Genomic DNA, 11,068 nt, shown 5'->3' with positions numbered 1-11,068 from the left:
GGAATTATACTAAGGGAAGAAAAATATCAGTACACTGTGTGTTGAAGAATCCTGAGATGAAACTATAGCAAAAAAATTTCTAGTAGATGAGGTTGTAAGGTTTTTATAAGTAAAATGTGGGGAAAATGGCACAATTTTGACAATTTTTTGTAGTCTTAATACGAATTTAACCATTATCATTCATACTGGTTATATGAAATCAAACTAAACCTTAAAACTTCTCAGGTAGCAGACTTCAATCTCAATTTGTCTCAGAAAAGTTCGACTACAATTTATTCGATAGAAGGAAAGAAATTTTCCAAAACCATGAGACCATGGTTCTATCGCTTGTCATTCTAGCTCTGGTGTAGACCACATATCACATTATGAATGAGAATAAACTGTGTTGTGGACAAGCTGGTGCAGTCCCTGATGTGTGCCGTGCTGGTGACTCAGTAAAGGACCATTTCACACCTGTACCTGAACTTACTGGACTTCTGAAAGAAAACAAATCCTTCATTTATACCTCCATTAATGAAGTTCTGTCTCCATGTCAGTCTGGATGTCTGTAAACATGATTCCTCACAAAGTAATCATTGTTTTCCTTCATTATGAAGGCACATGAGTAAGAGAACAAAATCTTTCATGCAAAGCATGTGAAAGGTGAAATAACAAAGTCCAGAATTACTTAGCACATGTTCCTTTAATAACGTTAAAATGCATAAAATCATAAATATGAATAAGATAAATCACTGAATCATATTTTCTTGATCGACATTAGGGCAGTTTTACACAATGAAATAACTGAGAAGCATAAATGATACTCTATAAATCTAAGAACACAGATTCTCACTGTAGTGTAAATGCTGTTTCAAATCAACAAGTCCATCCCGGAACAAAAGCCCGTCAAGTTGGAGAAAAACAACATATTAAAATAGATCTAACTGTAGTTTGACATTTTTAAGAAACTGGAAAAGCAGTTTTGAGCTGGCACTGAGAAAAACACTAAAAATGTTCTGTGATGGAGCGACTAATGACTGAATCTTCCCAGGACTAAAGCCCAGTTCAAGGCCTTCACCGTTTCTGAGTCTCTGTTAAACAAAGTCTCGACTCTCAATGTCTTTTTTGATGGCTTTCTTAATGCGGTCGATTTCATCTTCATCTGAACTGTCATATTTGTGATCTTTCTCTTTCTTCTCCCCGTCCAGAGCAGCCGTCTCGTTGGCGCCGTCGTTGCCTTCTGGCGTGGTGGACTGCAGCTCCTCTCGGATGGTGTTGAGCTCCACCAGACCATCATGCAGCTGCGTCGCCACCTCCCTGATTTTGGCTGCGAACTCAGACTTGGCCCCTTTTTTAAGTTCTTTGGAGTCTTTGGCCACGAAGTAGATATCCATTCCCACAAAAAGCCCAGTAAGCACCCCAGTAGCCATACTGGCAATCTGGACGGCTCTGGCTGCTGTGCTTCCCGCCACATTGGCGATCTGCACCACACGCATGATCTCATTGGCGTTGATGAGGATGGCCTTTCCTGCCATGGCGCCGTCCTCGTAGAAACTACTACTGAGCACAGGAAAGTCACGATTGTAGGCGTGTTTCTTCATCTTGATCAGGTCAAACTTCTTCAGGTTCTCGATACCCTGCTTGATGAATTTCAGGCACTTGTTGAGGTCGACCATTTTCTCTTGATAGTCTTGCACAATCTTCTCCACCTTCTTACGGTCCATGGAATTGTTCACCTGATTGGAGATGCCGGCGCCGGCTGAAGTCAGACCACCCGCTGTGGCGACGCCTAAACCCACCGCCGTCACGATCAAGGACGTGCCGAAGGTGACCGGAGCCAGAGCGAGACCGGCGATGGTGGCGACGCCCCCAATGGCGCTCGTGGACCCGCCAGTGATCTGAGCAATCTTAGTGTTTTTGCTGAACTTGTCCAGTCCGTCTGCGATGCTGTTGAGGTCGATGACGTGCTGCCAGAGGCTCTCGGCCCGTTCTGAAAACAGTTTGTTGAAGACGCGGATGCCCTTTTGGACTCTTTCTGCCGTCACTGCAAACGCTCTGAGAAGAGCAAAAGAGTCAGATGAGCCAATTTTAAACTGTCCATCTCATCAAATATTCATGGTGACATTAAATAACATAAATGGAATATATCTTATTTTCAACAACTCTGGATTTCTTAAAATTGAAGCAGTTTGATAAATATCCACAGAAATATAAGAAAAAGCGACCGGATGAGGGACTGATAAACTTATTGGACCCTTCACTTACTTGGCCTCTTCTTTCTCTGTCATGTCATCATCTTGAGGCGTGTCTTCCCATGCTGAGGAAGTAGTAAGGAATGATATTTAACATTATTTATTTATTTAGCTTTCTTATAATATTAAAAATATGATGAACACCTTAAAATCGATAATTTCCAAAAGCGATACTAAGCTCCTCCTGGCTTGTAGGTCGTTGCTCTGCTTAGCTTGAAATTTTGGAAACACTGTTCTCTAAAATGTGTGTAAAATATGCAAAAAAAATTTATTGTGACCTAGGAACACTCGGGTCGGGTCAGGGATGTTGAGAAACTAAGCAAAGGATTTCCAGCTGCTAAAAGATGATATAAATCCTTAGAAGATAAGAAAAACAGAATGAAAAAACTGTTGATTTGTCACTTACACTCCACTGAGTTCCACCAATCCATAAGATTTTCCACAGCCTAAAAAAAGACACCATTAGATGAACACGTTTGAATGTGTTTGGTTAGTGTTTGGTTAATAATATGGGATCAGATTATCCTGGAATGTGACGACGGTGACACATCTTATTTCAGACACCAACCTCTCCATCTTCAGACTCTGCCGGGCCGATACGGAAATCCTCCAGCTGGTCAAACAAGGACCTGTTTGCCCCTTCATTCTAAAGAAACATAAATCATATGGTTTGAAACCAAATATTGATCCAGATAATTGTCTAAGATAAAACCCACATCCTTATTTTGGACATGTACATGCTGCAGACAGAGAGGAGGAAGTAGCTGTTAGAGGATATGGTTTTGTTTTCAGAAGTAAAAAGGACCAACATTTTATAGAAACTCTGAAAAAGGAAGCAGAAAGACGAGTCTGGCCACATTCTAATCTAAACTAAACTGGCTATGGGCATGTCCCAGCACGGTGTGGTGGAGTGCAGGTGAGGGGGGTGGGTGTGTGGAGGAAAAAACAGGTCACATGGTGACTATTATAGCCTCTGCTTGGAAGTGAACAGAGGCCCTGGAGACAGAAGACAGAGGCCATTTAAGGGTGGGTCAGGAGACTGAAACAAACATTTTGCAATCATAAACCACAGTATGAAAGACTGCAGCCTTTCCTTCAGAAGCACAAACACTCTGACACCCAGTTAGACGCCGCTGGAACAGTAAGACAGAGTGGCCAATGAGGGTTTTAGTTTCTCTACCTCTTCTGCGTTGCTTTCATCCTCTTCTTTTTTCTGGACAATTTTGGCCTGAAGGTCAAACAAAGCACACAAAAAAAGACAAGAATGACAATGTGGTTTTTGTGTTGTCTTCAATGATGTATAATGACTGAAAGGCTGAGGGAAAAGTGGAGTAAGGAAGTGTGGAAAAGACAACAAATGTTACGGCAAACGTCAGACACAACTACCGTAAACTCCGGACTATAAGCCGCTACTTTTTTCACACGCTTTGAACCCTGCGGATTCAACAACAATGTGGCTAATCCATTGATTTTTACAAAGTTTTTGTCTTTTAAAATGTAGTTGGTGCGGCTTATATTCAGATGTCCTCTGGGTTTTACGGTAGTTTTCACACATCATGGCTGAACGTTACCTTGACCCGAGGCATGAATGGGTTGAACCGCTTGGGTTTCTTGACCTTTGTCTACAAATATAAAAGATATAATTATGAAAGGAGGAATTAGACTGAAATTAGCTCTTTGTGGTTTTCGCATTAACAGTCAAATTTACAAGGAAGCGAAAAGCAAGACGTAAAAAATGAACAAAAGGACCTCCTCTGTTGTGTCTTTGGATTCATCTTTCTTTTCCTCCTGGGCTGCAGAATCATCTTCGTCTTTCAGGCCTTCATCATCAGACGGAGCCTGAAGTGAAGAACAATTATGTGGCTGTCATAACGGAATGAATTAATAATGTAATTCTAACCTATGAAGTACATAGAAGAGGAAAATAACTATGTTTCTGCACTGATTTCACAAAAAGCACACGTCACATACCTTGGCCAGAGTACGCTGTAAAAATGGATTTGGGCCTTTAGATTTCTTCAACCGGGTCTGTTACAGAGATTGCAGAGAATGTTAGCAGACATTAAAAAACGCTGAGGCGATCACGATTAGAGAACAATTTGTGCTCAGGAATATTGGAATCTTCACTGCTCAGAATTTGAAGGACTTTTTATGACGGCCATCATGTCGCTCTGACAAGATTTTGTTGTTATTTCTCAACTATTTCTAAGTTTTTTTTTCCCCCACTGTGATTTATAACATTGAACTCATGCAATCTGCTTAGAAAACTGCTCTTTTCCTCGCGTTCAGACCGATCCAAAATGGTTGTGCAGTGACTTTGGAGTTTAGGAAATTTTTGTCTGTTCTCAGAGTTGGACCAGCGCTTTACATTTCATCAGACATCAGCAGACGTTCAGTCATTGTTCAGCTGTAGGTAAATAAAGGAAGCATATCTCGCTCCACCGTCTACTCAGACAGACATAAAGCTGTGTAAACACACACATTTTAACTTCTATGTACTCTGTATTATCATTAGCTGTTGTGTAAAGTCATCATCTAGTCCTTTCACGGATATATTTGCTAATCTGACACCTTAACCAGACGACACCATCAGATGCTGTGGTCAGCAAGGATAGCCCTATCATTCATAACTGGTGATAACTGGATGTTTGTTAACGATATATGAAGAGTCTCTATGTTCTGCTGCAGACACAGATCACAAGAGATGACAACAAAAAGGTTCCATCATGCACACATGTAGCGTGATTGATAAAAATATTGAGGATAATTCTTTGATCATGCATTTGAACGCCTCATAAATGTCACTGTTCAGATCCAGCAGTAATTAAAACATCTCTGGAATGAAGGAACTTTATAAGAAGGAAGCAGCAACCACAACATTTAGATCCTGGCAGAGCGACTCCGACAAATAACGTGGAGTCATGTTTGATTTCATCTACATGAAGCAGGTGAAAACAGAATAGTCACATTTAGACTCACGCTGAGGAACAGGAACGTCTACAGGATGACATCAGTGATGAAGGCTGAAACTCACCGTGGTGCTTTCTGGACGCTTTGCCTCTGAATCCTCATTTTTGATGCCTTCATCATCTGATTGGTTCTGCAGCAGATTGGATTCATTACATTTTCATGACAATAATTTAGGTTTCCCTCACACCATCATTAGTCCATTAATGTGTACATGTTAGTACCTGCAGGTTGCTCTTCTGCTGTTTCCAACCAAAAACTACACAAACAGATATGATTCTCTCGACCGCAAAACATAGTAGAGGTTAAAGATATCATTTTTTCCTAAAATGTCTGGAAAGGATTATTATTGGATTTGTTTTTTCCTTATAATCATACGACAAAATAGTGCTTTTTATAACCTTTGTGAAAGCATGAAATTCAAATGTAAGGTGGATAACTTCAAAACTTTCTTCTCGTTCACTGAAAAATAATTGTTAACTGATTCACTGACTGATATCATCTCATATGTTCAAATTCTCACCACCAGACGCGTTCAGACAACACACAGATGATTTCAGAAATATTACCGGTTTATCTTCAGTTCCTCTTGGCTGTGCTTTGCTGTAAGTGGACGTCTGTTTCATTTCCTGTGGACAGATCACAGCTCTAACAACGACAGAAGGGACACAGAATCAGGAGTACGGACGCGTGTGGCTTCAAACCTCGTCCGCTGGTCTGGGGGGGATCTGTGGAGTTTCACTTCTTTCCTTCTTCTCTCGCTGGTTCATCTTGCTTTTGACCTGACAAAAACACCAAAAACACACACACAGAGTCACACACTGAGGTGAAGCAGGAGGACCAGAGGCCTCGGCAAATAACAACTGGATCTAAAGACAGAAGATAAAGAGGAGGAGCGTAAGCATTGACAGAAATGTTTAACAGAGTGGATCAGCCGTGTGTGTGTGTGTGTGTGTGTGTATGAGTTCATTGATGACTCATGAGTGATGTGAAAACACACTGACCACATTCGGCTTCTCCCCCGCTGGCGTTTCATCGTTCTTGACACTCTCAGGGTCTTTATTGTCTTTCTGGACAAAGAGTTTTAAATGTGAACAATTAAACAAGATCAACCAAAAACAGATTCATGATTTAATTTCAGGACCACGCTACTTTGTGATGGATTTGTGATGGAAATAATTAGAAATTAATTATGATGTCAGTTCTAATGTATGCAGGACACAAACAGGAAGGAGTAAAGGTCTCCACACCTTCTTCTTGGCTGATGTGTCGCTGCTCACCAGCAGCTCGTCCTCTGAGGCCGCCGGCTTCTCGTTCTGCAGGGAGAGAACACAAATCATCCTTCAATGAGAACAAAAGACGCTTATTCAGTCCAGATCCAATCTAAACTTCCTCACTTTGTTTCCATATCGAAACGGATTCAGCTTCGTCATTGCCTCGGCAAATTTACTCTGAATTTAGAATTTTTAAAAAAAGAAAAAGAAGGAAAGATCAATAAAACCAATTTAAATGTAAAGATAAAAGATTTGCATTTAAAACCATGAAGCAAAACGTTACCGACCGGTTTGTGAGACGGATGATTCTCTCCGTTTTCTGACGTCTCCTCAGAGTCTGACCCAGAGTCCTTCTGCAGATGAAACCCAATTTACCATTAAATACAACCATTAGCACGTAGTGGTGAAAAATAGCCCCAGTTTTATGATGTTAATGATGGATGGGAAAGTCTTTTGTAAAATTAATGATGGAATTAAGCACAACTCACTTCACCTTTTGGGTATAAAACATTTCTTCATCATTTGAGTGAAACTTTGTTATAATTAGTGTATTACTTCTTGACTTATTGCCCAAGGTGTTTTTTGGTGGGGTCACATGAACTTTGGTATTCAGGCTATTTGAATAAATTCCATCAAGGTGAGCTGATGACACTCAGCACTGCTCTGTCTCTAGAACACGTGTCCTACCTGTTTGTCGGTGTAGAATGTGCTCCTTGTTGCGCTGAAACTCTCCTAAATCGAATTAGTGAGAGAAAAGTGCAGATTTTAACTAATCTAGTCAACTTGAAAAATGTTAATGAATACATTTTTCTGTCTTAACAATAGTAATTAGCGATGGCGCGGCCTCTCTGTCGTACATCAGACTCTGAACACACCTGCTTGACTTCAAGCTTCTTTGTCGTGGAGCTGCTGTCCTTTGAGCCTCCTGACTGCTCAGACTTCACTTTTTCCTGTAAAATCAGATTAAATCATGTCACTTATTCCAGAGCCCAACACTGTTATACACTGGATGAAGGGAAGTTGACCAGCAGAAGACGTCACACACACACAAAAAATCTGTTCTCACCTTTGAAGACCATTCTATGAGATTGTTGCTGCTTGCAGAACGTTTGCCTTCCACAGACAGATCATCCTGCACAGAATGATGAAGACAAAAAGCTAAAAAGTCAGATAAATAAAGACATTCAAGATATTTTCTGAAGTGAATTCCCAGTATGTGACTGTAAAGGCTTTTTATGTGATCATCTCGATTTATTAGTTCTAGTCTCATATTTCTAACGTCTCCCGGCTGGAGTCAGGAGAGGTTCCCCAAGTCAGGAACTGTTTATGAATTCTAGATAGGAATGTCCCTCGACAACCAACTCAACAAATGCAATGACAAATGAATAATGAATCATAGTTTCAGGACTTGACAGAAAACATCTGCATCTTATTTTGAAAACCTGCACCTGAGAGATCTGTGCGTCTTACCTGAGATGGAGATTTAGACACTTTCTTTCTGAACACACCACTAAAGAATCCTCCTTTTTCCTGACAAAACAATCGGAAAACAAAACTGAAGTTACTGCAGTTTGTTTTCATTATGGGATGGTTTTATCAAAATGTACCTTGGTGCCGCCGCTCTCAGACAGATAGTCGCTGCTGTCTGAGAGTTCGCCGTGTGCAGATAAATCATCCTGATGTTGAGGCGACGGTGGAAAAATTATGTTAAACATGTTTTTATATTTTATTGTAATACAGCTTCATGGTATGATCACAGAAATATGACATGAGTCTTACCTGGGATTGTGTCCTCAGTCCATTGGACTTCGGGGATTTTCTGAACACCCCACTGAAAATCCCTCCTGTCTCCTGAATTCAAGATTATATGATGCTGATTTTATCAATAACAGAAAAATTCAGTGAAATATTCCTCTGCTTTGACAACTCCACCTTAGTACCGCTGTTCACAGACAGATTGTCAGTGCTGCCCGACAGCTCTCTGGGTGCAGACAGGTCATCCTAGAAGTGATAAAACATCAGTTTTATTATTATATTATTATAATTATCACCTCTTAATAGTTTAATACAGGTGTAAACAATTCAGATGATCTCACCTGAGATTGCGTTCTCCCTCCAAAAGTCTTTTTAATCCCGCTGATCAATCCTCCACTCTCCTGAGAGAAAATGCATAATCAAATATAATAATGACTGATAATTTAAATACTAAAAAAAACCTCAAATAAGTTATGCATTTTTTTAAATTGAAGCAGTCGTTTGCTTGTGTTTGATGTCACCAGACATTTGATTTGTGTTTGATTGATGAGACTCACTTTTGTGGTATTTTTTTCAGGCAGAGCGTTGATTCCTGGTGGGAACTCAATCTCCAGAAAATCCTAAACACATAATAATCAGTCAGACTTCATGACCTTTAGCAGCTCATTGTGTTCTCCTGACATGCAGCAGAGGACAGAGCTTTACCTGTGAAGCCCTCCGGACGTGTCCTGGTTTAGGAGATCGCTTCAGTATTCCACCAAAAACACCAGATTTTTCCTTCAGAGAAAAAAGCAGAATCTGATTTATTGTCTCTGAGAAAAGCAAAAAGATGTCTGCAGGAGGAAACCAAACCATCAATTACAGTAAACTGACCTTGGATGATTTATTGTCTGTTATGTTTTCACTACTGGCAGATAGTCCAGGATTGGCAGAGGTGAGGCTGTCCTATAAAAAACAGTATATTTCAATAAAACTATAGAAACAACTTTTTAAACAACATAAAAAGTTGTTTAAAGACATAAAAACACACAATTATAATAGTAATAACCATATACAAACATATCTACACTCAAGTTAAGGTAATGTTAGGTATTAATGAAATTAATGCACAAAAAAATACTAACCTGGACCGGAGCCTCTTTGGAAGATTTGGTCGTCTTCTTGAACATTCCTTTAAACACACCTCCTTTCTCCTGAAATAAGAACGAAGTCTGACTAAAGGCTGAAGAGACATCACACAGATTCACATCAGCTAGCGATGATAACAAATCTGACGAGACTGGAAATCAAAGAAAAAACATAATAATGTGGAGGACATTTGGTGAGCGTCACCGTGGTGCTGCTGTCGGTCAGGCTGTCGCTGCTCTTGGAGAATTCCGTCTTGGATAAACTGTTCTGTTTCAAAACACAAATGGAAAATATCTATTTTATAAAACAACACTTACTGCAATTACACCGATATGGGTTATATCTGAGTATTTTGGTTAAGTAGTTTTAAATTTCTCAGATTAATAATACTACATTACCTGTGTGTGGATGGACGGCTCTGCCGACTTGTGGGATTTTTTGAAAATCCCACTGAATAATGATGGTTTTTGCTAAATCAGGAGTGGAAAACATTGAAAATTAAACTACGACAACCTAATTCAGTAAATTAAAAAACTGTTGTGAAACATATTTAGGATTAAAAGACTAATCTCTTCTGTGGCTTTAACTCTACAGAAAGTAAGCACGAGTCAGCAGCATAAATGTGCCTTTATATAGAAGCAAAACAATAAATTACTAATTATTATATATTATCATATAAATAAAAAAAGACAGTCGGAAATGCTGTTGACGCTCGACTGAACTGAGAAGTAAAACAAGTAAATTCGGTCTAAAGTTTAGTTTTTATAAGTTGTCATCTTATGCAAACTCATGTGTTTCAGAAAATTCTGAGCCAATCGTGACAAAATTTGAAATCATCAGTAGCAACATGCTCGTATTAACCTTTATCTTCAATAAAACGTGAATCTGAAATGTCTAAAATAACTATGTCAGAGGTCATCTGCTGACGGTGGGTTCTGTTCTCGGTGTTCTCTACAGTCAGCTCTTCATTTGATCATTGTTGGACGTGGACTCCATTGTTCTGGAGGATAAAGCAGGACAACAGGACCCACAGCAGGAAGTGGACCGAGCTAAGCCACGCCCACTGAGGTCAGGACGGTCAGAACCCAAAAACAACAGTCAGACAACAACAGTCAGACATTAGCAGTCAGACAGCAACAGTCAAACAACAGTCAAACAACAACTGTCAACACTGTCAGACAACAGTCAGACAACAGTCCACACCATCACACAACAACAGTCAGACAACAACAGTCCACACCGTCAGACAACAACAGTCAGACAAAAACAGTCCACACCGTCAGACAACAACAGTCAGACAAAAACAGTCCACACCGTCAGACAACAACAGTCAGACAAATGTCCACACCATCACATAACAACAGTCAGACAACAAAAGTCTGACAACAGTCCACACTGTCAGACAACAACAGTCAAACAACAGTCCACACGTCACAAAACAACAGTCCACACCTGTGTACAATAAGTCAGACAACAGTCAAACAACAGTCCACACCATCAGACAACAACAGTCAGACAACAACAGTAAACACGTTAGAAAACAACAGTCCACACCTGTGTACAATAAGTCAGACAACAGTCAGATAACAACAGTCTATACTGCCATACAGCAACAGTCAGACAACAACAGTAAACACAGTCAGACAACAACAGTCAGACTACCCCCACCTGTACAACACCTTCAGTTAAAGCTGTACTTCATCAAACACAGGA

General features: G+C 40.0%; 1 protein-coding gene across 4 annotated transcripts in view; it reads right to left on the bottom strand.

Annotated features, from left to right (window-relative positions):
* Nucleotides 1–676: 676 nt before the first annotated feature.
* Nucleotides 677–11,068, bottom strand: part of apol1 (apolipoprotein L, 1) — a 10,869-nt gene continuing 477 nt past the window's right edge. For 2 of the 4 annotated variants that reach the window (XM_068340033.1, XM_068340034.1), the window contains 29 exons: nt 9,754–9,825; nt 9,560–9,622; nt 9,352–9,420; nt 9,101–9,172; nt 8,933–9,004; nt 8,785–8,847; nt 8,569–8,628; nt 8,405–8,473; nt 8,252–8,323; nt 8,080–8,148; nt 7,943–8,002; nt 7,539–7,604; nt 7,348–7,422; nt 7,160–7,204; nt 6,760–6,825; nt 6,596–6,649; nt 6,449–6,514; nt 6,203–6,268; nt 5,903–5,980; nt 5,768–5,827; nt 5,266–5,331; nt 4,203–4,259; nt 3,981–4,070; nt 3,803–3,853; nt 3,412–3,459; nt 2,800–2,877; nt 2,638–2,677; nt 2,245–2,296; nt 677–2,034 (listed from right to left, as the gene is read on the bottom strand). In XM_068340033.1, coding sequence (XP_068196134.1) covers nt 1,074–2,034; nt 2,245–2,296; nt 2,638–2,677; nt 2,800–2,877; nt 3,412–3,459; nt 3,803–3,853; nt 3,981–4,070; nt 4,203–4,259; nt 5,266–5,331; nt 5,768–5,827; nt 5,903–5,980; nt 6,203–6,268; nt 6,449–6,514; nt 6,596–6,649; nt 6,760–6,825; nt 7,160–7,204; nt 7,348–7,422; nt 7,539–7,604; nt 7,943–8,002; nt 8,080–8,148; nt 8,252–8,323; nt 8,405–8,473; nt 8,569–8,628; nt 8,785–8,847; nt 8,933–9,004; nt 9,101–9,172; nt 9,352–9,420; nt 9,560–9,622; nt 9,754–9,825 — 2,760 coding nt within the window. In that variant the 3' untranslated portion in view covers nt 677–1,073. Of the gene's footprint in view, nt 2,035–2,244; nt 2,297–2,637; nt 2,678–2,799; nt 2,878–3,411; nt 3,460–3,802; nt 3,854–3,980; nt 4,071–4,202; nt 4,260–5,265; nt 5,332–5,767; nt 5,828–5,902; nt 5,981–6,202; nt 6,269–6,448; nt 6,515–6,595; nt 6,650–6,759; nt 6,826–7,159; nt 7,205–7,347; nt 7,423–7,538; nt 7,605–7,942; nt 8,003–8,079; nt 8,149–8,251; nt 8,324–8,404; nt 8,474–8,568; nt 8,629–8,784; nt 8,848–8,932; nt 9,005–9,100; nt 9,173–9,351; nt 9,421–9,559; nt 9,623–9,753; nt 9,826–10,216; nt 11,049–11,068 lie in introns of those variants that run through there. The other 2 variants (XM_068340036.1, XM_068340035.1) reach the window with 2 other exon arrangements.

The sequence above is a fragment of the Antennarius striatus genome, chromosome 18, assembly GCF_040054535.1.
Source record: "Antennarius striatus isolate MH-2024 chromosome 18, ASM4005453v1, whole genome shotgun sequence".
NCBI classification, from domain to species: domain Eukaryota; kingdom Metazoa; phylum Chordata; class Actinopteri; order Lophiiformes; family Antennariidae; genus Antennarius; species Antennarius striatus.
This window is presented reverse-complemented; position numbering and strand designations above follow the sequence as displayed.